At 42.5% G+C, this 24,694-nt stretch overlaps 1 protein-coding gene across 9 annotated transcripts in view; it reads left to right on the top strand.

Annotated features, from left to right (window-relative positions):
• FCRL5 (Fc receptor like 5) overlaps positions 1–24,694 on the top strand; it is a 40,462-nt gene that overhangs the window by 7,795 nt on the left and 7,973 nt on the right. For 6 of the 9 annotated variants that reach the window (XM_070497176.1, XM_070497175.1, XM_070497174.1 and 3 more), the window contains 9 exons: positions 1,855–1,875; positions 3,131–3,385; positions 4,350–4,604; positions 4,906–5,190; positions 6,790–7,074; positions 10,052–10,330; positions 13,178–13,456; positions 19,090–19,365; positions 22,351–22,629. In XM_070497176.1, the coding sequence (XP_070353277.1) occupies positions 1,855–1,875; positions 3,131–3,385; positions 4,350–4,604; positions 4,906–5,190; positions 6,790–7,074; positions 10,052–10,330; positions 13,178–13,456; positions 19,090–19,365; positions 22,351–22,629 (2,214 nt within the window). Of the gene's footprint in view, positions 1–1,854; positions 1,876–2,841; positions 2,969–3,130; positions 3,386–4,349; positions 4,605–4,905; positions 5,191–6,789; positions 7,075–10,051; positions 10,331–13,177; positions 13,457–19,089; positions 19,366–22,350; positions 22,630–24,694 lie in introns of those variants that run through there. The other 3 variants (XM_070497178.1, XM_070497179.1, XM_070497180.1) reach the window with 3 other exon arrangements.

The following is a 24,694-nucleotide window of genomic DNA, read 5'->3' as shown; positions in this document are numbered from 1 at the left end:
GCCAAATATTTGTTTCTGTGAAAGGGAACACAGGGTGGAGACCTCTTATTCTGCCATCTTGCTCATGTCACTCCCAGCTCATAACATTCCAATTGTGCCTGTGGGTGTGCATGTGTCTATCAATTCATACATATAAACTGCTTGGTTTTTTGCTAAAGTTGAAAATATTAAAATAAAATGTATTTATTCATTTTTTCAATGAATATTTTTTAGTAATATTTATGCACAGCACTGTACTAGGTGCTGAGAATAATCAGAAGACATGGGAGGCAGCATTCCTGTGCTCAGGAAGCTTATTATAGAAGGTCCCTCAACAAGACCAATATACAAGAAACAGCTATATAACAAGATCCCATCTAAATAATTGTCAGGCAAAATTACCAGTGATGGTGCAAGCAGATAATAAACTATACACAAGTAGCTGGTAATGACTTCATGGAATAGAGGGTGACTAGGAGCTGGAGGGGGCAGGGAGAGTAGGGCACAATGTAATAAAAAAGGACCCCACAGTTGGAAGCTGCGTATAATGTTAATAATAACTATATTTAAAACAATACAAAATCCATGGTAACCAAGATATTTAGGTAATGGCAAATAATCCACTGTTCTCTACAAAACACTTAGGTTTAGATTACTCCTCCATCAGCCCCATGTAGACAGGGACAATATCTCTCTCTCACTGCTGGATTTCTATTGTCTTGTCCAGTTCCTGGCATATGGTTCCAAAATTTTTTGTTGAACAAATGAACCAAATCTGGCCTCATCTAGAATGGCTAATTAACTTATAAACTTGCGAATTTTCCCTCCTCTCTCTCCCCATTACCCATTTCTCAAACCTGCATCACTCCATCTCTACTTACTGACCTAGTCCTCTAATTAATTTGCTACATAATGAATAAATATTTGATAAATATTTATGGAATTTCTCTTATGTTCCAGGCATTGTTATAAGTCCTGGGGGATACATGGTGAACCTGATCTCTCAGAGTTTCTACTCTAGGAAGGGGAAAGTAAACAAACAAAGTAAACAAGTAGATAATTAAGATAAGTTCAGAAAAGCACTCTGAAGAAAATTAAATGCCGTCATCTCTTGCCCTGCCACCTAACCGGTTTCTCTGCTTCACATCTGGTGTCACTAAAGTCTACCCACTGCCAGAGTGGTACACCTAAATTACAAATTCTGACCTTGAAGCCTTTCCATGGATCTTCAGTGCTTTTATAATAAAATCTGAGCTACTTACCATCCATGACTTGGGCCCTGTGTGCCTTCACTAATCTGATTTCCCCCACTACCTGCTACTTTCCAGATGGCCCCAACTCATGAACACCAATGCTATTTCTTCACTTTTGTGCCCTTTCTCCCTTGATTATCTTCCCCATAATCTCTTGCCACACACAAACATCTTTGCCTGGCTGACTCCTATGTTCTCATTCAGTTTTCTCAAGCATCATTTCCTTCAGGTACCTTTAATGATCACCCTATCCTGTTTACCACACACACACACACACACACACACACACACACCCTATACACTGGGATGAGTGGCCCTTCTGTGTGTTTCTATTATTGAACTTATATCTTATATGGTAATTATATTACTGTGCTTCATGTTTCTGTTTCTCCCACCAATCAAATTCTTACTAGCAGATACCATTTTTCTTTCATCTTGAAGTCCAAGCACAATGCCTAATATATATAGACATTTAATAAATTACTATTATACTTTTAAAAATGAATTTTTAATGGAAAAATAATAAATGGACAGAAAAAAATAGGTATTACCTCTGAAAAGCCAAATAATTCTTACTCTGTGCTTATCTCTGATTCTTTATTTCTTTCTTTATTTTTTGCAGCTCCTATCAGTGGACAGTTTGGTGAGTTCCCCTTCCTTTTGCCCTTCAGTGTCTCTGGGTAAGAATTTCTCCCTAATAAATATGAAACAATTGTAACGGCTGTCAGAGGATCCCTAATATCTCCTGTTCTTCTTGCCAAGACCAGCAGGAATGTGAAAGTGTCTCCTGGTCTGCTGGTATTGCCCAAGGGCCAGGATAGCTTCATGGTCACTCTCTGAACCTCCCTGGAAGAAGTGGCATATACGTAAGCAGCTCCTGGCATTTCCCATGCCCCACACTTACTCCTATTGCAAATGGACTCCAGTCAACCAGACAAGATATCTTCAACTCCATGGCAAATGCGCAGGGCTTGGGATAAGATTTTCTCCAATCAGCAACCCAGAAAAACTCCTCTGAAAACATCACACTGTGGAGATACAGCAGCAACATTGCATCCTATACAGTTTCAAGAGTAAAATCCTCCAGGAAATCTATGTAGAGCACGAGAACATCCAACAACTGAGCCCTTAAAAGGAAGAAATACACAAAAATGGGAGTTTGCGAGAGAAGAAAAATTGTCTGTTTCATATACTCTCTTAGTTCTGACTCTTATTGCCATTCTTCTCAGTCAGAGAATGTCTTGGATATTTGAGGACCTATGAATAGCAAGAACTCTCTTCAGTCTCTCTCCTTGTGCAAAATCTGCTGCCCAGAGTTTCATCCTTGTCTAGCTCACCTCTGGATTCCAGCGAATGACTTGTCCATCCTTTGCTCTGCCGCAGTTAGCTATGATAGGATTTTTCTGGTCATTTTCATCGTCATGTATAAAGCGAAGCTGTTAGACAAGTTAATCTTTCCAGCTTTTCTCAGTGCCAAAATCTTAAGATAATATAATTTATCCTTTTAGGGAAAGTGGAAAATTGTGATTTTAATAACTCCTTGAGAAGTTCTTATGGTTTTATGAACCAGATGAAGTGGCAGGGGCAGGGGGTGACTTTCTCTAGGACTCAATTCCATAACTGGTTAACAAGCCATTTTTTCCCGTTGACATTTGGCAGTGAATCTTGATGCTATTGCCCTCTTAGAAACATTTTGCTCATTGCCATCTCCTGAGCAATCACTGTCCCCTGGGTAGGTGAGTACTCTGGCTGCCATATAGCCTTGAGCAATCAGTGACCTTCCCAGGGGGTGTTCTAAGAGATTTCCCAATGCCATATTCTCCAGTCTGTCCCTCACAAACCACAGTAATGGGGGCTGCAGGCAACTCCACCTCAGACTGTTTCTCTTTCCTCCTCAGCAACTTCATCCAAATCTGTGATTTCTGTCCATCCTCCATGGACCGTTGCCTTCCCAGGAGAGAAGGTGAAACTGGTTTGCAGTGGATCTCATTTCAAGCGACCAGAGATGTCAACACCATACCGTTGGTATTATAGGGGGAAACAAATAAGCGAAACCTCAAGTAACACCTATGAGGTTCACAATTCTGGAGAGTACAGATGCCAGGCCCCAGACTCAATAAAAAGTAGCTCTGTGAGCTTGCTCTTTTCTCAAGGTGAGAAAAAAGTGAAAGAATTAAAAACTTTTGAAATTATGTAGTTACCCAGAACCTATCCAATGTTTACTGAATCAAAATTTATAAGAATAGGGCTGAAGAATTTGTATATTTTTTACAAGCTACTCAAGTAAAAGGAAATTTGAGAAGCACTTTATTTGAATAGTTCCTGAATCTATGTAAACTTTTAAGACTAGATAATTTACATGGAATAATAAGCACTATGAGGATTGTTCATATTTGTAGATAGATGATAGATGGCTATAGGGAGGGAGAGAGAGAGAGGAAGAAAGAAACATTTCCTTTTTTGTCCTAAAGCCACCTGTTTTGAATGTGAAGCAGAGTCTTCCTACTTATAATGCTCTTTAATTTAGTGAACAAGGAAACAGTGTAATAGTAAGAAGTAAATAATATACTTATCCTCTTTGATCTGACAAGTCTCCTCTTAAGAATTTACCTACTGAAACAATCATAGATATACTCTCTTAAAATTGAAGGACATTAAAAGGTCAAGAAAAGAAAACTCATTAAATAAATTACATTGCTGCCGTTGAAGGAAACTTTGTGGCCATGGAAAACTAGGTTCAGTAGTGCTATTGATGACAGAAAGTGTTCAGAGCACATTAAATGAAAACCAAGTTATCAATTAGATAAATAATATTCCAATTTCATAAAAATAAAAAAATACACACAGACTCTCACATACATGCACATGGAAAAGAGAACTGGAAAAGCATATACCAAAGTCTGGGTGATGAGATGATTGGAGATTTTTATTTACATTTCTGCTTTCCTAATTTTCTTAAGGCATGTGTGTTCGTTCTAAAATCAGAAAGCAGAAATGATAATTATTTTAAGATCATTTTTCTCAGCCCGTGTTCCTATAAAATCTACTTGGAATAATAATGAAAAGAAGGTACAAACAGTGGGGTGAAACGAATAACTGGTCTTGTGTTTCCTACAGCTACCCTGATCCTTCAGGCTCCACTTTATGTGTTTGAAGGAGACTCTGTGGTTCTGAGATGCCGAGCAAAGGCAGGAGTAGCACTGACTAATGTGACCCTATACAAGAATGATAGATTGCTGGCATTCCTTAGTAACACCTCTGACTTTCACATTCGTCAAGCAGATCTGAAGGACAATGGAGCATATCAGTGTAGTGGATTTAAGAAAGACAGTAGCTCTGTTGTTTCAAACAGAGTCAAGATCCAAGTCCAAGGTAAAGACTTCATTACTTGTGAAATGGGTTAGTCAGAAGCAGGGTCTCTGAGGTTGTAGAAGGGAGAATAGGAAGAAAAGGGTGGACTGGAATCCCATTGAACCTCAGGGCGCATTCCTGTAAAGAACAGAGAAAGCGCAACTGTGCTTTGGGCTGAAGGATGCTAGGAGTCAAAAGTGACATCTCTTTCTGTGCCTGCTTTTGTATGCTCTGCATGCGGGTGCTGAGGATGAATTATGTTTTTCTCCAGAGCAGTTCCAAGCCTCATTGCTCTGGAGACTGTTGTAATCTTTCTCTCTAGAGCTGTTTCCACCTCCTGTGATGAAAGCCAGCTCCTTCCAGCCAATCGAGGGGGAACTCGTGACCCTGACCTGTGAGACCCAGCTCCCTTCACAGAAGTCAGATGTCCGGCTCCAGTTCTGCTTCTTCAAAGATGGACAGACTCTGCAGTCAGGGTGGAGCAGCTCCCCAGAATTCCAGATCAACACCATATGGAGAGAAGACTCAGGGTCTTACTGGTGCCAGGCACAGGCAGTGACTTCCCGTGTCTGGAAACAGAGCCAGATATCCAAGATATATGTGCAGAGTGAGTGTCATTGGGTTCTGAGATCTACCAGGGCTGGGGCTGGGAAGAGCCAGACAGAGCTGCACATCTTCTTGGGCCACTGGTCCATGTGGAATGTGCTTCTCATACCTGTCGGGATGGGATGAAGAAAGGTATGAGAGAAGAAACCCCAGTTCTTGTGGACATCTTAGAGGAGCTTAGAATCAAGAAAGTCTAACAGAAGATTATTTTTTCTTTCAATGCCATGAGATACAACTCTTTCTTTGCCCTATGAAAGCTCTCTTTCTTGACATCATTTTTCTTTTCTTGCTAGGCCCATAGGCATAAGCTGTGGCCTATGGTAGAGGCCTCTGGCTAGGCTGGATGGACTCAGCTCAGCCAGATGGACAGATTCCTAGAATGCTAGATGCCTGGAGAAGAACATTCGAAAACAAGAAAATTAAAGTACAAAAGTTTTAGGAATAATGGTTCCAACTTGATGTGTCTAGGGATGGTGTTGTACCCACTATTGCTCTCTCCTATATCTCTGAAGTTGTATAGGTTTCAAGTATGACTGCAAAACAATGGTCAGATGCCTCCCCAGATTAAACTTGACCTGTCTCATAGGAAATCTATTTGAGCATTAGGAAGGCATATATAGTCTGGGATGCATGCTTTGCTGAGTGAGAAGGGAGTGAAAGTGGTAGCACATTCCATAAATTTATTCTCATTCCTGGGGAAAAAAATTGGTGCTAAAATTATTTCTCCTAAACTTCCTAGATTTTATTAATATTCTATTCTCCAATCACAGGTAACAGGTGTTTCTTAGATCACCAGTTTAAGGAATGACCATGAAGAGAATGTGGAGAGGGTCTTATCTAAGAGTTGCAACACAGTAATTTCTAGCATATACTCTCCCACAGTATAGTTGATGGAACCCCAGCCTCAAGCTCTATCTACCCTCTGTTCAGGTATCTTGATCTTCAAGATCCCAGGATGACTCAAAAAGGCTCTGCTCTAAGAGAACTGCTCTAAGCCAACATCATTATTTGAAACCATGCACACCTAGAGTGGAACACTTTCATCACAGATTTTCCCACTTAGAGGGACTTGCTTGAGTCCACGGCCTCTGACCATTTAACTGACAAGCTAGAGGAGTTAAGAAGTGCTTCCTTGAGAGCAAGCTTACTGTATATGCCAATGATTGATTTTCATCTAGCCACTGCAGTGACCACAGCTCCAGGACAAGCACCTCTGTTGCAAAGTCCCCCTGCCCCCTTCAACAACCCCACCACTTTCCCCAAAGAATGCCACTGTTGGGCATTGGGTGTAATCTCAGGAATGACTGGTCCATGCCCTATTAGGGGATAGGTAGGACATCAAGGGAGGTGGGCAAGGTTGCCTCTATTCATTGAGCCAGGTACTCCACAAGATCATTATGGAGTAGAAAGTCTCTCAAGCCATGGAGGGAACATGGTCTCCCCACCACTTCCCCCTTCTTCTCAAGGAACAAGCCCAATTCCACCCCAGGCCAACAATCCACATTGGATCAGCAGTTTTAGCCCTTCCCATCCTGTGACTCTTTTCCAGCCATGAGTATCTCATTGCTAAGAGTCCTATATGTCGTTTTTATCCATTTAGGAGGTGTTGCCAAGGTCCAAATACACACCCGCCCTGCCTTAGAGTTCGTGATTCCAGGACAGGAATTGGTCCTCATCTGCTCAGTAGATGGAGTCCCAGGGCCTGTCAGAATCTCCTGGTACAAAACATCAAACAAGGAAAGTATGAAAATAAAGATTCAGAATTCCCTGAAAGCAGAATTCAAGATCTCCATGGTGAAAAACAGCGATGCTGGAGAGTATTACTGTGAAGCCAACAATGGTGGCCGCTCCTTTCTCAGCAAGCCAGTGACCATCAATGTGAAAGGTGCATCTGCTAGATATTGTCTGAGGAATGGGTTATCAAACTTAGTGAAGACCACAACGTAGTTGAGTGGGAATGGATATTGATAGTTAACAATAATTTAATACTCTGAATAACCTACCAAGAGTTAGTCAGAGACTAGCAGGAGGGGGAGTTAGGGATAGAAGGGGCTGTGGGACATGGGAACTTTTGTAAACTCTTAGAAATGGAGGTTAGAGAAAACGCTCAGTGATTGGCCTGTGTCCAAACCCTTCATATTTACAAGTTTCATCTTAGTTTAAAGAAATGGCTCCTGGGAATAAAGTAAGAACCAATAGGATGTTAGAACCAGGTCTCTTCTGGCTCCGTGTCTCTTGATAAGCCTCAGTGATTTAAGGATGTGCAGGGACCCTCCCTGTCCACCTTTTTGTCTCCTTCAGCCCCAGTGACACATCCTTTCTTCACCATTAGGGCCCCTAGGATACAGGATGCTGTGAAGAAAGTGGTAGAGCTTCACTGGGAAACCAAGGGAGCCTCTCTTCCATCCTGTATCAGTTTTATCATGAGGCTGCAATCCTGAGGACCCTAGAGCCCTATAGAGGTGGAGCATCCCTCAATCTCTGTGCCCACAGAACATTCTGGGAATGACTCCTGTGTCCAGATAATGGCCTGGGGGCCCAGCCAGCAAGGAGAGGCCACTCTCTGTCAGTTGTAAGTTAACTCTGACCACCAGAAGTCACAGCCAGAGTCAGGTTGCACATTTCCCCCATAGTCTAGAGACTCCAGCTACAGAAATCACAGGCTTTTGGCTCATGTGGGATCACAGCAGGCTTGCTGCCTCTGCTTGGGAGTTCTGAGCTTCTTCCTGTGACCACATTCTCAGAAACTGAGGAATTCCTTAGAGTGAATCATCAACAGAAAAGCATACAGTCTGAACAAAACTCCCTGAACATAGCTGTGAAAATTTTTTAGGGTCTAAATACTGTCAGATCAGCAATCTCTGGCCAAAGGGAAATTACAGAGTTCAGCATCACCTGACTTAGATAATAGTTCTTGATTCTTCCGTCAATCAACAAAAGTCCAGCCATTCCTGGTTCCAGTCCTTCTCTTACAGCTACCCAACAAATCTCTACTCTCTTACCTGCTTCCTTTCTCTTCCCCAAGTCATCTGTGTTAGTCTGTTCAAGCTGCCATAACAAAGCACCACAGACAGGATGGCTTAAACAACATGTATTTATTTTCTCACAGTTCTGGAGACTAGAAGTCTAAGAACAAGGTATCAGTAGGATTGGTGTCTAATGATGGCTCTCTTTCTGGCTTGAAGTTGGCCGCCTTCCCAGTGTGTCCTCACATGACCTTTCCTCTACGTGAGGTCAGAGAGAAAGAGCGAGAGATGTCTGGTGTCTCTTCCTCTTCTTATAAGGACCTCAGTCCTGTCTGACTAAAGCCCCACCCTTATAATCTCATTTAACCTTAATTATCTCCCTAAAGGCCCTATCTCCAAATATTGTCACATTGGGTCTTATGGCTTCAACATATGCATTTTGGAGGGACACTATTCAGTTCATAACACCATCCTAATGTTGCCATTGGCTCCCAGATCTTTGAACAGGTGTCTACCTCTTGTGGGCCTCACTCTTTTTTTGGTGAGGAATATTGGCCCTGAGCTAACATCTGTTGATGATCTTCCTCTTTTTGCTTGAGGAAGATTGGTGCTGAGCTAACATCTGTGGCACCTTCCTCTATTTTGTATGTGGGATGCCACCATGGCATGGTTTGATGAATGGAGGTTTGCTGAACCTGCAAACCTTGGGCCGCTGAAGCAGAGTTCAGGAACCTAACCACTATGCAACCAGACCAGGTGGGTCTCATTGTTTAACCAGCCCTGATGCCATCAGACGCTTAATGTGTCTGCAGCATCTCTCTCTTTCTCTCTCTCTGGTCCCCAACATCTGCAGAACTCTGTTTTTCTCTCTTTATTCTTTTGTCTTCTGAATCCCCAGATACTTAGGTACTGAATCAACCTCAGCAGCTCACAAATCATTTCTATTTACCAGGGAGGTGGAGGTATCCCTCCATATGTTGTCTCAATGAAGTTAATTTTTGACAATAACCAATGTGCAAATCTGTGCAGGATACAGAGACAGGTAACAACATCATAGTTACTCCAAAGATGTAAGTATGGTGGTAGGGAGAACCTCAGACATCATCACCTCCTGTACTAGTACCTGATGCCATCCTGCCATCAAAGCTATAAAGGTTGTTGTGGTGGTGAGAGGAAAACAGCTTCTGTGGAGCTCTGTGCCATTGCCTCCATTCATGGCAAACTCCAGGCCCAGTTTTAAGGAGACAATGTGACTCAGCACTGGACCAGGAGTCAGGAGACAGAGCCAGGTCCTGCCTGGCCCTGAAAACAGCCTGCTGAGTGGCCACAGGCAGGTGTCCTAGCCTCTTCCTAACTCCGTTTTTCACCTGTAAAGAGAGAGGATCAGGCTGGATGCAGGGAAATTGTAGGAACAGAGGAGAGGGTCCTGGAAGAGTATGAGAATCTGGACAGAAAAAGGGTCAAGGGCAGAGCCCTGAGACCAACCCAAGTGAAGGGCTAAATAGAGAACAGGGACTGACAAGAAGACTCAAAATGGTTTGGGCAGGTAGGGGACAGCTCTTCCACCGGCATACAGCAGAGGGAAGGAACAAGGTAAGCGTGTGGGTCTTGTGGCAGCAAGATAAAGGACTTCTCCCCCAAGAGTGGCATTTTCTCTAGAAAACAGGAGTGAAGTCACCTAACAAGGGGAGACAGGAGAGGACAAGGGGCCATAGGTCTGATGGTAAAGGAAAACACCAGCATGAGGACAGGAGAGAGCTGCTGAGAAAAGCCTGGGAGGCTGCTGGGCCCCTCTGAGGGTTAGTGCAGATGAGATGGGGCATTTCACTGGCCACTGGTTGAAATCGACAGTAAGGGGCAGAAGCAACTGTTGACTAATTTTTTTCTCTCCCTCAGTTCCTGTATCTCCTCCTGGCCTCACTCTCAGCCCTCCTGGGGACCGGGCTCTTGAAGGAGATATGGTAACACTTCACTGTGAAGCCCAGAGAGGTTCTCTTCCGATCCAGTACCAGTTTTTTCGTGAAGATGTATTTCTCAAGGAGATAGAAGTCACTTCATTGAGAACAAGTTCCTTCAGCTTCTCTCTGACTGCAGAGCATTCTGGGAACTACTATTGCACCGCTGACAATGGCCTGGGGGCCCAGCGCAGCAGAGCAGTGCACCTCTCCGTCATCGGTAAGTCCTAGATTCTGCCAATCACCCAGCCCTGGCCTCTCTCACCAACCCCGCCACAAATGCATTCCCACCTTCCAGTTTCCTCTGCTTCTTTCTCAGGCTAACGCCATGTCCTTCGAGACTCCCTGGCTCACTGAAACAGCTGTTGGCTGCTTTCGAGCCTCGTTCCTTGAGCCTCCCAGGTGCCACTACTCCCCTGACTGTCTGCACAGCACTTTCTCTCTCCTGGCCCCCAACCTTTGAGGAGCCAAATGCTTTTCTCTTTCTCTCCACTTGTCTGTGAATCCTCAGATGCCTGATTTTTATTTAGTAAACTGTTCTCAGTAGCTACAAAATCAGTTCCCACGGGCACAGAGGTGTCTCCTGTCCCTTTAATATCAGATATTGATCATGAACAGTGTACAAAACCATGTAAGATACAAAGACAGGTAGCAGGATCACAGTTACTCAAAAGGTGTCCCTCTCGCTTAAGCACTTTTGGAGTTGCTTAGGCAATAGTGGGAGGGAGAAATAGACAGGGAAGCAGTTGGAAGCAGGGCAAGAGAGAGCCTCTCGTGAACAGAGATGACTTCACCTCTGCTTGCTAAGCCTGATACCTCAAAAGCCATGAAGGGAATTGTCAACCAGTTATGAAGTTAAATAGTTTCTGTTGAGCCTTGAGTCTCAGTTTTGTGCATCTATGTACAGCCAAATTCCAAGCCCAATTTTAGGGGACAGTGTGATTTGGGCTTGTACTAGTGGAAGAGAGTACAGTCCAGGCTGGTTCTGGAAGCAGCCTTGATTTCCTCTTCTGTAAAAAAACAAAATCAAGCTGCAGACAAGCTAAAATCTAGCCCCTCCCACAATAGATGTGCAAAAGAACGTAAAGCAAAAGATCAGAAAAATCTGGAGGGAGACATCAAATGAGAGAGATAGAGAGACTATGCTTCTGAATCCAGAGGCCCAAGGAAATTGGAGTCAGTAACGTTATTATCAAATGCTCACAGAGATGTATAAAGTTCTATACAATGACTCATTTATTCACCTATTAAATAATTGTTGTGTATATGCTGTATGCCAGGCTCTACTGCTGTCCAAGGATGCATCAGACTAGACCAACATGGCCCTGTGTACACAGTGCTTAGGGTCTAAGAGCAGATGTGCATGAGCAAGAGGGCAAACACCAATCCAAGGGAGAGAAGTACCAGGAGGCTGTTGGGCAAATGGGAGAGCACCTCAACCTGAGTTGGGAGCTGAGAGGACATTTCTTAGAAGAGTTCATGTGTGAGTTGAGACCTGAAGGTGAATAGAAACATTCCAAGAAAAGGGAGAGGTTGAGGAAGGAAGAAAGAGGCTGTGTTCCAGGTTGAGTCACATGCTAAAGAACTGTGGTGAGGGAAGGAAGAAATGTTCAAGGAACTGGAAGGAGATCTTTTCTCATTGACCGCAACATAGAGCGAAATGGTTGGAAGGGGTGGTATGAGGTGGGGGAGGGAGGCAGACCCAGGTTATTAGGACTTAGAAGCAGTGGTAAGGGCTTGGGCTTTATTCTTAAGGGTAATCTGAGGTCTGTGAAGGATTTTAATACTGGGGAACCTCACTCCAGTCGCAGGGTGAAGAATGGATGGTAGAAGGGCCAGTCTGGGGAGCAGCCAGGAACAGAGGAGATGGACTAAGAGGAGAGTGCACAGTCAGACAGGACCCCAGGCCAGCCTCTGCTGAGAAGGAGGGACTCTGAGAGGGATTGTGGCTGAGAGGAGAGACACTATGAAAGTGTGTACCACAGAAACCAAAGGACAGAGTGTTTTAAGCAAAAGATAGCAGGCTAATTCAGATAAGGCAGAGCTGATAGATGAGGAAAGCTAAGAACAGGGCCACCTCTCCTGAATTTAGTCACAAAACACTGAATACAAAAGCAGAAGAACACAAATGAGAACTGGAATACCGGGGTTTGACTGCTGGCTCACCACTTACTAACTGTGCAATTTATCCCCTTTGGGCCTCAGTTTCCTCATCTGTAAAATAGTGACAATAATAGTACCTGCCTCATAGGATTATTTTGATAGTTAAATTAGTGTCTGCATACATCTATTTACAAATTATATATGACAAATACACATACACCAGACATATTTAAAAGCACTATATTATCATTATAAGTATCTATTATTATTACTATAATCATCATTATAATCATAAACATGAAAAATCAACTTTAGTAGATTGTTGGGGATAAAAACCAAGTTGTAATGGACAAAAAAATAAATATGAGGTGCAGAAGTAGAGACAATAAATGTAGGCCACTTTTTGCAGAAGTCTGTCCACAGAAAAGAGAAAAAAGGGATGATAGGGAAAATTAAATGCAGATAGCATTGTCTTGGTTTGTTTTGTTGTTTTTCTAATGTGGAGAGAGTTAAATGCATCTAAATGGTGTTTGGAAGAAGCCAATAGAAGCAGAGAATTTACATCCAAGACAGAGGGAGCTGAGCTCAGGGTCAAGGAAAGGAAGGGTACTCCTTGGGTGAGAACAGGAACAGCTCTTCCAGGGTCCCTGGGCAGAGGGGAGGAGCAAGGGGCTGACATAGGTAAGGGTGTGAGTCTGATGGCAGCAAGATAAAGGACTTCTTCTTCTGGAAAACAGGAGAGAGGTCACCTAAAAAGGGGAGATAGGTGAGGGTAAGGGGTCAGAGGTCTGAGGGGAAAGGAAAAGATCAGCATGAGGACAGGAGAGAGCTGCTGAGAAAAGCCTGGGAGGCAACTGGGCCACCCTGAGCCCAGTGGAGATGAGATGAGACATTTCACTGGCCGCAGGTTGAAATCTACGTAAGTGGCAGAAGCAACTGTTAACTAATTTTTTCTCTCTCTCAGTTCCAGTGTCTCATCCTGTCCTCACCCTCAGCCCTCCTGGGCCCTGGGCTGTTGAGGGAGATTTGATGACACTTCACTGTGTAGCCCAGAAAGGCTCTCCCCCAATCCAGTACCGGTTTTATCATGGGGACGTCACCCTGGGGAGCAGTTCAGTCCCGTCTGGAGGAGGAGCATCCTTCAGCTTCTCTGTGACCTCAGAGCTCTCTGGGAACTACCACTGTACAGCTGACAATGGCTTTGGTTCCCATAAAAGTGAGGCCATTAGCCTCTCTGTCACAGGTAAGCCCTGGATTCCTGCCAGTCACTCATTTCTGATGCTACCTGCACCAACCCTTTCAGAAGTCTGCGTGAACCTTTCAGTTTCCTACCCAAATCAACCTAATGTCCCACTTGGCTCCCCTCTCATAGAACCAGCTGTCTGTGGGCCTCAGTCCTCATCCAGCCCTGGCTCAGCCAGACCGCTAAGATAGCTCAGTACATTCTCCAGCTTTTAGCAAATGAATGTATTTTCTCAAATTATCTTCTCATGCCCTGTATGTTCATTTCCCAAGCCAATTTCTCTTAACTCGATGCGTAGAAACATCTCATATTTCCCCACTAACTTACATATTAACTTAGCTACAAGCATAGTCATGTGGACAAAGCGTGGGCAAGACCTTACTTTCTCCAAGGAGTTCCCAAGCAGTTCCAGCTCTCATAGTAGGTTTGGAGAGGGCTGAAGGTGAAGGGAAGGGAGGAAATGGCTTCCTGGGAACCAGCTCCTTGGTTTTCTGGGGTTTCTATGATGCCTTGTCTTAATCCATTAAACTAAGTGCCATTTTATTATATTATGTTTTTAAAAATTTTCTTGAAGTATGACATACATTCAGAAAAGTGTACAAATCATAGACGTACAGCTCATGGTTACCCACGTAACCATCAAAAAACTGTCATTTTAGGAGTGAAATTGCTCCTGTTTACACTTGGATCTTTGTTTAGTAGAGTGGACGTTTAGTTTTCTTTTCACTGAAGCAGGAGTATGATAGAAAAATCTTGAGTCTGGTTTATTACAACATTTTACATCACTAGAAAACAGAGACCCTGGGACCGGCCCCATGGCCAAGTAGTTAAGTTCATGCGCTCCGCTGTGGCGGCCCAGGGTTTCACCGGTTCGGATCCTGGGCGTGGACATGGCACTGCTCGTCAGGCCACGTTGAGGCAGTGTCCCACATGGCACAACTAGAAGGACCTGCAACTAAGATATACAACTATGTACCGGGGGGATTTGGGGAGATAAAGCAGAAAGAAAAAAGAAAAGAGATTGGCCACAGTTGTTATCTCAGGTGCCAAGCTTTAAAAAAAAAAAATAAAGAGATTGGCAATGGTTGTTAGCTCAGGTACTAATCTTTAGGAAAAAAAAAAGAAAACAGAGACCCCAGGTGTCCCCAGTGAGTGACGGTTTGTTGTAATGATATCAAGGCAGTAAGAAAAACAAGAAAGACAGCATATCTAGATTCATGGAATGAGAACTGAGAGATCTCTCAGAATATAATTTATTTCTCAAAAACAGATTATATTGATCCTTGATGAGCCTAGAAGCTTCCATTACGCTCTACTCATAGGCCCATCAACTATTTTCTTTCTATGTCCTTTTGTCCCATTGCCCATGTGGCTCCTAAGTGCTCTCCACTCTCGTTCTCTCTATCTCATGACTTCTTTTTACTCAAAGCTTCTGCTGACCCCAGCATCAACTGCCTTGGGCTTATGGGTATGATTACTTGCTAACTAGTGGTTCTAACTAGTCTAGTGGTGGTTCTAATAGTCTAACCAGTAGGGCAGCCTAGCCTATAAACAACATCCCAGGCCACTGGAAAGTCAATACATGGGTTGTTCTTAAATGAACTGCCCACCTCTAGTTCAGCAAATTATGGACAAGACAGCAGAGTCACTTGGGAGAACATGACACATAATGAACTACGTTTAAGAAAATACTTTTTTAGGGTAATAAAAAAAAGCACAAGGCACAGCAGGAACTCTGAGTTTTCCTAGAAAAAAACAACGTATGTGAAAAACACATTGCCTGGGTTGTCTGATAGAAGCATGGGTCAGAAAACCTGAAATCCAGCTCTGGCTATGAAAATAGCTAGTTCATAATTTGGGCAAAACATTTAAACTTTCTTTGTCTTACTGTTTCCACTTATATTGAAAGTTAGATAATAATTAGCATCCCTCTAGCCCCAGAATTCTGGAATTTGAGCTGGAACAGCAACCCAAAGACCAGGAATCTACGAAGCTCTGGAAGAAATGAGGCAAGAAAGAGTCTGAGAAGCATTTGTCAAAGCCCTGCACGAGACTACAGGGACCCTGTGTGTGCTGCAGAACTGGGCTCCCCTACTTGGCAGAGCAAGAGAGAGCATCCTTCTGACAGAGTCTCATCCTGGCTCACAGGGAGAATTAGGGGAGGTATATATAGGGTTTCAGAAGTGGAAATTAGTCAGTGTGATTATAACCGGAAGTGTGGTCTGGTCAGAATTTGTCAACTAGGTGAGTTGCAGGAACAGTCTGTGGTCTTGGGAACACAGGAGCCCATTTGGAATTCCTATTACTATGGTCTTGTCTTGGAACATATGAATCTGAAGGATCACTTGCTCCTTGATAGCTCCTGTTTCAGACCATGGAAATCAAGAATGACCAAAGGAAGTCCTTCCCCAAATAAATTGCTGGGTAAAGAGATTATTTAAGAAAATCAAATGTTCTGAGACCCAGACTCCAAAGCCAGAACCCAGTCTATCTAGGAAAGCCCCAAGCCCTAAGGCATCCTCTATCCCATTATCATCTTTTATTTTCTTCTCGAATTTAGCAATATCTAAAACCTCCTTATTTCCTGTTTCTTGTCTGTCTGCCTCAATACCAGAATGTAAGCGTCATGAGGATGGAACCTCCTCAGCTTTGGTCCCCTCTACATCCCTGTGCCTGCTTGGTGTCTGGCACAGAGGAAGTCCTCAGTCAGCATTTGCAATTCAATGAATGAAAGGTCTTTGAGGTGAGATGAGGAAAAGAGCAGGGAAAGAACACTGATCTTTGCATCTGCTTGTATCAACTGGACAAATAAATGAGCTCTAAATTAGCAAACAAGTTGTCTGTGAGCTGAAAAGCTTCACTGTGAGCCAGGCAGGCTTTCTGGCAGAATAATCTACTTTATTTGAGGGAACGTACCCCAAAGAAAAGACACAGAGATTTCACGGGAATGTGTTCTGATTCTATATACACATTTTGACTCTATCAACAGCCCTGGGTCACTGAAATACACACCCACACCCCCAAAACACAATCTCACAGCATTCTCAAGCAGATAAAAGACTCTGAATATAACTTTATTTATTGAAGGATAAGTTATAAGCAAAAAAACTGCGATAGAGGAATCTTTGCATTGATGCATTTAAAATTATAAAAGGGAAAGAAAGGACACGTAATACACAATACTTTTAAGTAGAATTGCTGTGGGAAATAGAAAAAAATTCTTCTGGATATTCTCAATACAGTTAACGAAAATGTGAACTCCAGAAAAAAAAAAGTACAAACAGAAATTTTAAGATTAAATAAGATATGATAACAGAAGAGAATAAAAACTTATCTAGTGAAGCTCAAAAGAAAAACCAAAGAAAATAAAGTTATTTTAGAAATGAAATCCAAATTTGAAGCAGTAAGAATAGCATGTATACTTCTGAAAACAGTTAATTGAATGGAGAATTGGATTGAGAAAATAGTACAGAACACACAGTTGCAAGACACAGAAATAAAGGCAAAAAGAAAAAAAATTTAAATATGGAGATCAGACAATGGAGACCCCATTGTGTGGATAATTAAGCGTGTCTAAGTTAGAAAACCAAACTGAAGAGAGAAACAAAGCTCAAAGTTGTAACAAAAATTTTTCCTGAAGTGAAGAAAACTTTAATATGTAGATGAAAAGACATATCCTCGTGTGGTATTGACTTTCAAGGTTAAAAATATATGTGTGTGGAGCCAGCCCTGATGGCCTAGTGGTTAAAGTTTGGCGTGCTTGTCTTCAGCAGCTTGGGTTCAGTTCCCAGTTGTAGAACCACACCACTTGTGTGTCAGTAGCCATGCTGTAGGTGGGGCTCACACAGAAGAACTAGAGGGACTTACAACCATACACAACTATCTTGGGGCTTTGGACAGGAGGAAACAAGAGAGAGAGAGGAAGATTGGCAACAGATGTTAGCTCAGAGCAAATCTTTCTCAGCAAAAATAAAAGAAGTGTGTGTACATATGATTGTGGCAAAAGAAAAAAAAGCCGTCATCTCAGAAAGAAAAACTATCAAGTTTGTCTTAGACTTTCCACAGACTTCAGTGCTAAAAGAAAGAGGGGTGGTGTCCAGACTTGCACTTTCAGGGGAGGAATGAGAACTGAGAATTTTACGTCAAAGCAAAAAGGCGTTCTGAAACATGCAGAGACTCAGGTACTCATTAACCCTTCCTGAAAAAATTACTTGATGACAAAATCCAGGCAGCCAAGCTATGAATCAATTTAAAAGCCTCGAAATGAGCAAATTGTGGTATGAAATATGAGTACTGAATCTATTTAAATCAGGAGTTCTCAGCCCTGGCTGCATATTAGAATCACCTAGGAACTGAAAAAAGACTTATTAGTAAACCCTCTCCAGACCAATTAAACTCAGAGTCTCTCAGATGGGGCCTTAGAATCCATATTTTTTAACTCATCCTCGGACAAGACTATTGTTCAGATGAGGTTGAAAACCACTGATTCAGATATCAAAACAAACGCTAATCAACTGTGAAAATTAGAGTTACAGAATAGAAAGTAACTATTATAAATACTGAAAATGTAAAAAAAATACGAAAAAAAAACTGCGGGTCAGAGGGAGAAGAAGAAATAAAAGAACAATAATTTTCTCATAATTATTATTATTTCATAGAGGAAAACAAAGAAGAATTGACTTGATAATTTTGAAAAATTAATGATAGATTTCAAAATTTCCATTTTGCAAATTGTTTGAATTCTTTACAGACAGTAACTCATCATTAGTGGATTATAGTTCACTAGTCGTCCATGAAAAGTCAAGTAATAGACTGTAGGGTCACTAAAGTGACCTGTTCAGATGGAAAGAGTGAGTGAATTGCTCAGATGGAGCAACTGTAGAGTTTAGGACTAGAAAAGAGAATAAGTAATAAAAATAAACCTCTACATTTATATGACTATAATTGACCAGCGAATGGGGAAATAGAAACTCATATACCATTAGTGCAAGTGTAAATTGGTCCAAACTTCTCGAAGAACATTTTAGCATTATATATCATTATTTGAAACGCCCTTATCCCTCATGCCAGAAATTCCACCTCTAAGAATTTGTTATAAAGAATGCATGTACAAATATATGATGATATAGATACAGGATTGTTTCATGTGGCATTGTTTGAAGTTAGAAAACAGCAACAACTTCAACATCCATTAATGGGGAATTGCTTAAGTATATTATGGTAAATCCATACAATGGAAGGCTTTGTGATTGTTAAAAATAATCAAGGAATATTTAACCCAAATTATCAAATTGTAAATTTAAGAGAGCTGTATTTTATTGTGTGTAAACTATATGCTAATAAAGCTGATTTTTAAAAGTGAGTGAGATAGATCTTTAAGTAATAACATAGAAAGATGCCCATGATATGTTGCTAAGGGGAAAAATCTTGTTGTAGACCAGTATGCATATTGTGATCCCATGCATGTGTGTGTGTTTTAGTGTATTTATTTGTGTGTTGATATGAGTGAGTGTTCTTATACATAGGAAGATCTAGAAAGTGTCACCTAATACTCAACAGAGATAGTCTCTGGAAAATGAAATTTAAAAAATAGGAAAAGATATTGGTGTCAACTAACTCATTTTTGCCCTCAGTTCCAGTGTCTCGCCCTGTCCTCACCATCAGGACTCCCAGGGCCCAGCCTGTGGTTGGGGACATAGTGGAGCTTCACTGTGAGGCCCAGAGAGGCTCTCCCCCAATCCTGTACCAGTTTTATCATGAGGATGTCACCCTGGGGAGCAGCTCAACTCCCTCTGGAGGATCTTCCTTGAGCCTCTTTCTGACTGAAGAACATTCTGGAAAATATGCCTGTGTGGTCAGCAATGGCTTGGGGTCTCAGCGCAGTGACACAGTATCACTCAGTGTCAGAGGTAAGTTGACCCTTCTAACTATAGCACACCAGGAACACACCATCTCTCCATCTTGCCCAGTAGCCAAGATTGGAGGTGCCATAGGGCCATTTGCTGTGTGACATCATAGCAGGCCTCCATCCAGGAGTTCTGGATTCTACATTTCCAGGAACTTGCAGCTTTCCTTTGCTTGCTATGCCTTTCCTGGTAGCAACAGTGCAGCCATTATGACCAAACTCCCCTAACATAGGAATAAAGGCCTTAAAATCACAAATTATGTCCTGGTCAACCATGATCAGCAAGAAAGGAAATTAAGAAGTTCAGCATGTCTCACCTCAGAAGAGATTTAGTCGGGGCTTCCACTGTCTGTCAATCAATCAAAAGGCCAACGCATTCTCTCATTGGCTCATGAATTTCTCTCTAGCTTCTCCTGCCCCTGCCCCACAGAAGCTCAGCACCTGACTCAGAACTCTTGTTAAAAGACTTCCCAACATAATTCTCCTGACTTCTTACATGTCCTTAATCCACTCAGCTAAAGCACTTTTTCCCACCTGGCCCTGTCATAAGCTGACCTCCAGGTCATGTCCGCTTGCCCACATGCCCAGGCTTGTAGTCTATGTTGTCTGTACCCTACATTCTGCCATCATTCCATGACTCTAATGTCCACATGGATGATCCACTCAACACCATGGCTGTGTCATCCTCTCCACATCAGCCACTCACTCTCACATACACACAACACTCCAATTATCTGACCACAACCTCCTATCCTTCTACCTGGTTCTTTAACTCCTCCAATCACTATTCTTCTCACATCTCAGAAGAACCACAGTTCATTAACACCTCTACTCCCTCCCAGACAATGACACCCTTGACTCCCACCACAATTTTGAATGTTTGTCACTGTATCCATCTGGTAACTCACCCCTCCTCTTCCTAAGGTATGAGGGAACTCTGTTCACTATGAAAGGTCAAGATCTCCATCTCATCTCTAGATTCAATCCATTCTTGCATTCTCAGACACTTTGTACAACCAATTATCACTTTCTCTCCTGTGTCCCCCAACATCTGCCTCTCTACAGGATCCTTCCCATTAACATTTAACATGCTACATCTCTCCCATGTCTAAGAAAAACTCTCACTTGATCTTACTTATGACTCCAGCCACAGCTCTATTAAGGCTAAGTTTCTAAAAAAAGTCAACCACACAGGTTGTCTCCATTTCCTTATTACCCACTGGGTTATAATACATTGGTTTCTCCTGACCTTTCTACAAAAATGGTTCTCACAAGGGTCACCAATGGCCTCCAGGACTTTAAATCCAATGGCCATTTTCTACTCCTCATCTTACTTGCTTTCTCCGAAGTAACCCGTGTTGTTTACCTTTTCTTCCTTCTTGACATCCACCCTTCATTGGCTTCATTGACCCCACTCTCTCCTGGCTCTTGTCTCTCTGCCCCTCCTTCTCAGTCTACTTTACTGGCTTCTCCTTGTATAGACAAACTAAGCATTGATGTGTTCCCGAGCTTTGTCCTGTGTGCACTCTCTTCTCATCTATGTTTTCTTCTCTGGATGATCCTGAGGATGTCATCTATAAGTGATTCCTAAACTATCTCCAAAGGAGACCTCCAAGTTAAGCACCTGCATATGCCAAATCCCCACTCAAATAGCCTAAAAGGCTCTTGAGCCTGAACATTTCTAAAACTAAATTCACGGTATTCCCCCCAGACCTGTTTCTCCTCCAAGTGTCCCTACCTTTGTGAAGACACAGCCATTCATCCAGATATACAAGGCAGAAACCTAGGAGTCTTCCTTGACATTTCTCTCCCTTACCCTCCACAGCCAGTTAATCATTAAGTCCTGTTGATTTGTCTTCCTAAATATTTCTTGGATCTTTTCTTTCTATCTCTACTGCCACTCTCATAGAGAAACCTACCATCATTTCAATTATACTGCAATTCCACCTCTCCACTCCACTTCTGTCCCACTGCAACCCATTTTGAAGACTGACATTATAATGGTCTTAAAAAGACAAATTTGATCATCTCATGCCCCTGTAGTGAGACACTTAGAGACTTCCCCCTGCTCCCTGAAGAAGGATAAAAATCCTCACTGTGGCTCCTGAAGCCCTGCCTAGCTCTCCAGCCTCCTATTTCATGGTAGTCTTCAGACCCTTCTGTTGAGACCCTTAGTGCTGCTACAACCTTGTTTCCATAACTCAAAAGTTCCAACTTTCTTCCTGACTGAGAACCTTTGCCCATACTGTTTGCCTGCCTGGTGCATTCTTTACTTACCTCTTCACCTGGCTAATTTCAAATATCACTTAGTGAGGAAGCATTTGCTGACTAACTCATACTAGATCAAGTCCTAGTATTACACATTTCATAGCACACTATTCCTTATTTCATATCAATTATCAATGTTCTAATTCTATATTTGTATTTTTATTTAATTGCTGCCTACCATCTCTTCTAGATTATAGGCTTCATGAGATTGGGGACTGTGTCTTTCTCACTATTAAAACCCCAGCAAGTAGTACAGTTATTAATTGCTCAATTATTTGTAGAAGGATGAATGAATATAAAAGTAAGCAAATGAAATAATCAATATTCGTTCCCTTTTGGGCCTCATTTCTGATGTGACCCAAGGTCAGTTTCTTCCCTGGCCATGTCGGCAACAGGTCTCTCCTGGTCCTTATTTTCCATTGAGCTGATTTCTCCTTTTCCCCGGTTGTCTTTTGAGTTCTCAGTTATCGAGATTCAATTTAATCTTTGTTTTCAGATTCCCCAAACACATTTGAGATTGTGCATCCAGGTACTCCAAACTCTATAGAGCACCACACAAATGTTGTTTCTTCCAATCTGAAGAAATTATAGCTGAGTCCTGAGTGGTGTCACAAGGTCACTAAAAACTGAGAAAAGCATTTCCCTGTTTGAAATGTCTTTCCTATGGAAGAGTGTAGTTAAACAGTAGAAAGTGATAATTAACTATTTTTTTCTCCCTCAGTTCCAGTGTCTCATGCTGTCCTCACCCTTAGGGCTCCCAGGGCCCAGACTGTGGAGGGGGACATGGTGGAGCTTCACTGTGAGGCCCGGAGAGGCTCTCCCCCCATCTGGTACCAGTTTTATCATGAAGATGTCACCCTGGGGAGCAGCTCGGCCCCCTCTGGAGGAGGAGCATCTTTCAACCTCTCCCTGACTGCAGAACATTCTGGAAACTACTCCTGCAAGGCCAACAATGACCTGGGGGCCCAGCACAGTGAGGTGGTGACATTCAATGTCTTAGGTGAGTTGGTCTTGCCCATCAGCAACAAACAAGGACTGACTGCCTTCTTTCTCCAGCAGCTGAAATAGGGCTCCAGCACTCCCACCTGCTGCTGTGAAGTACCCTAGCAGACCTCCTGCCCACAGAACCTCCATTTGGAAGTCTAGCATCTTTCCTGTGGTTTTGGTTTCAGGAACCTTGCCCTTCCAAGCAGCACAATTCAAGCAGTTTTCTTGAATGTGTTCAAAACTCCTCACTAAAAATGCAAAGAAAACTTTCTTAGAGCATAGACTATATTCTGATCTGCAGTTATGATACAAAAGGGAAACTAAAGAATTTTGAGTATGGGTATCTCTGTTCCAGAAAAGGTTTGGCCATTCCTTGTCTAGGTTTTTCTCTCACTGACTCCCAACAAGTCATTCTATTGAGCTTCTTTCATTACCAGGGATGTAAATAGGCCTCACATTTCTATAATACAAATTCACTATTTACATTAGCTGTGTGCATATCCTTTCAGGAGATACAATTAGTCCAAGTTAGTTTACAAAGTGGTTCTTAAAGCAATAGGTGCACAGGGGACCAGCATAGAGAAAGTAAGAGCAGGAGGACATGGAAGGGAAATGTCCACCTACCAATTAAATTCCTTCATTCTCTAAGCTGTCATTTTACCACTTGCTTTTAAGTGTGATATCCAAAGGAAAACTGCTTCTCGTGAGCTCTGTATCTGTTTTGTGATGATCCCCTATGAGCCAAACCTCCAAACTCTTGTTTAGAGAGACCTGGGGTGTAGCAAAAGTATGCTAACAGCTTGAGATGAATGTTCTAGTCTTGGCTCTGAAGATAACAAGCTGTACGACCTTGGCCAAGCATATTTCCTTATATTGACCTCAATTGCCTCATCCACATAGTGGGAAAATCAGACTCGATTGATATTATGGTTATCCCCAGCCTTAGAATTCTATGATTTTGGTGCACAGAGAATATGGAGTATTTCAAACTCAAAGGTTCGTGGAAAAAGACATGCAGAATCAAAAGCTGGGAGTCCCTGCTCCAGGGATACACCCCAGAGAAACAGGAGACCATGAAATGGCATGCAAATACTCTCTGAGATACGTAAAGCAAGATACAGACTGATCCTCTTAGTTTCTCTTGGCTGGGTCCCTGGGTATCCTAAGGAATAAAGACAAAGTCACAGGAGCAGGTTGATTTGGGGATGCCAGCTCAGGATTCAGCATCTCATCAAGGTGACCACTGCAGCCACCTCTTTAGCATCTAGGGGGCCACTTGATTTCAGATTTGATTTCTTCCATTCAACCAGTTCCTTCTTCTCTCCCTACTTCAAGAAGCATCCACCTCAGCCAATTTTCCTCTGAGATTCACAGGGACTCTTACCACGTGGTTACACACCTATTAAATCCACCACGCCAGCATGCACCACTGACCGAGTGCTGCTCCCTCTCTCTTCGCAACACAGTGGACCAACACGTCATCCCTCCTACACTCTGTATTCATGCTTTTCTGCTCATCTCTGCTCCTTTGTTTCTATGATGGCTTGGTACAAATGTATATTATTTCTGCTGCTAACGCACCTAAAGGACTTCTTGCCCAGCCTAAATGAATTGTATCTGAGTCCTAGAACTAGGATACGGATCGTGGAGAACTACCAGACAAAGGAATATTTCCCGTTATCATTGTCACCACAACCACCACCACCAGCATCATCATCATTGTCATCATTTACACTTACTGGGCCCTCACATGTGCCACACCCTGTGCTTGAGACACACAATAATCTTTAAGATAAACCAGTGAGGATCAAAATGAAATCAATCATCTTTATCCCCAAGTTTCAGGAGAGGAAAGTGAGGCTTGGAGATGTGAAGCAACTTGCTTACAGACACAGCTGGCAATGGCAAAGCCCACTTGAAACATGGGCTTATCCAACTCTTAACATATGACATTTCTTCATCCTTTGTGGCCCCTTTTAACACAACATTTTAGTTTTTAATAATTATTCTGAAAGAATACATAAATCTTCATGATAAAAATATCAAATGGTACAAAAAGGACAATATGGAAAGTAAAG

This window comes from Equus asinus, chromosome 25 (genome assembly GCF_041296235.1).
Source record: "Equus asinus isolate D_3611 breed Donkey chromosome 25, EquAss-T2T_v2, whole genome shotgun sequence".
Lineage (NCBI taxonomy): Eukaryota > Metazoa > Chordata > Mammalia > Perissodactyla > Equidae > Equus > Equus asinus.
This window is presented reverse-complemented; position numbering and strand designations above follow the sequence as displayed.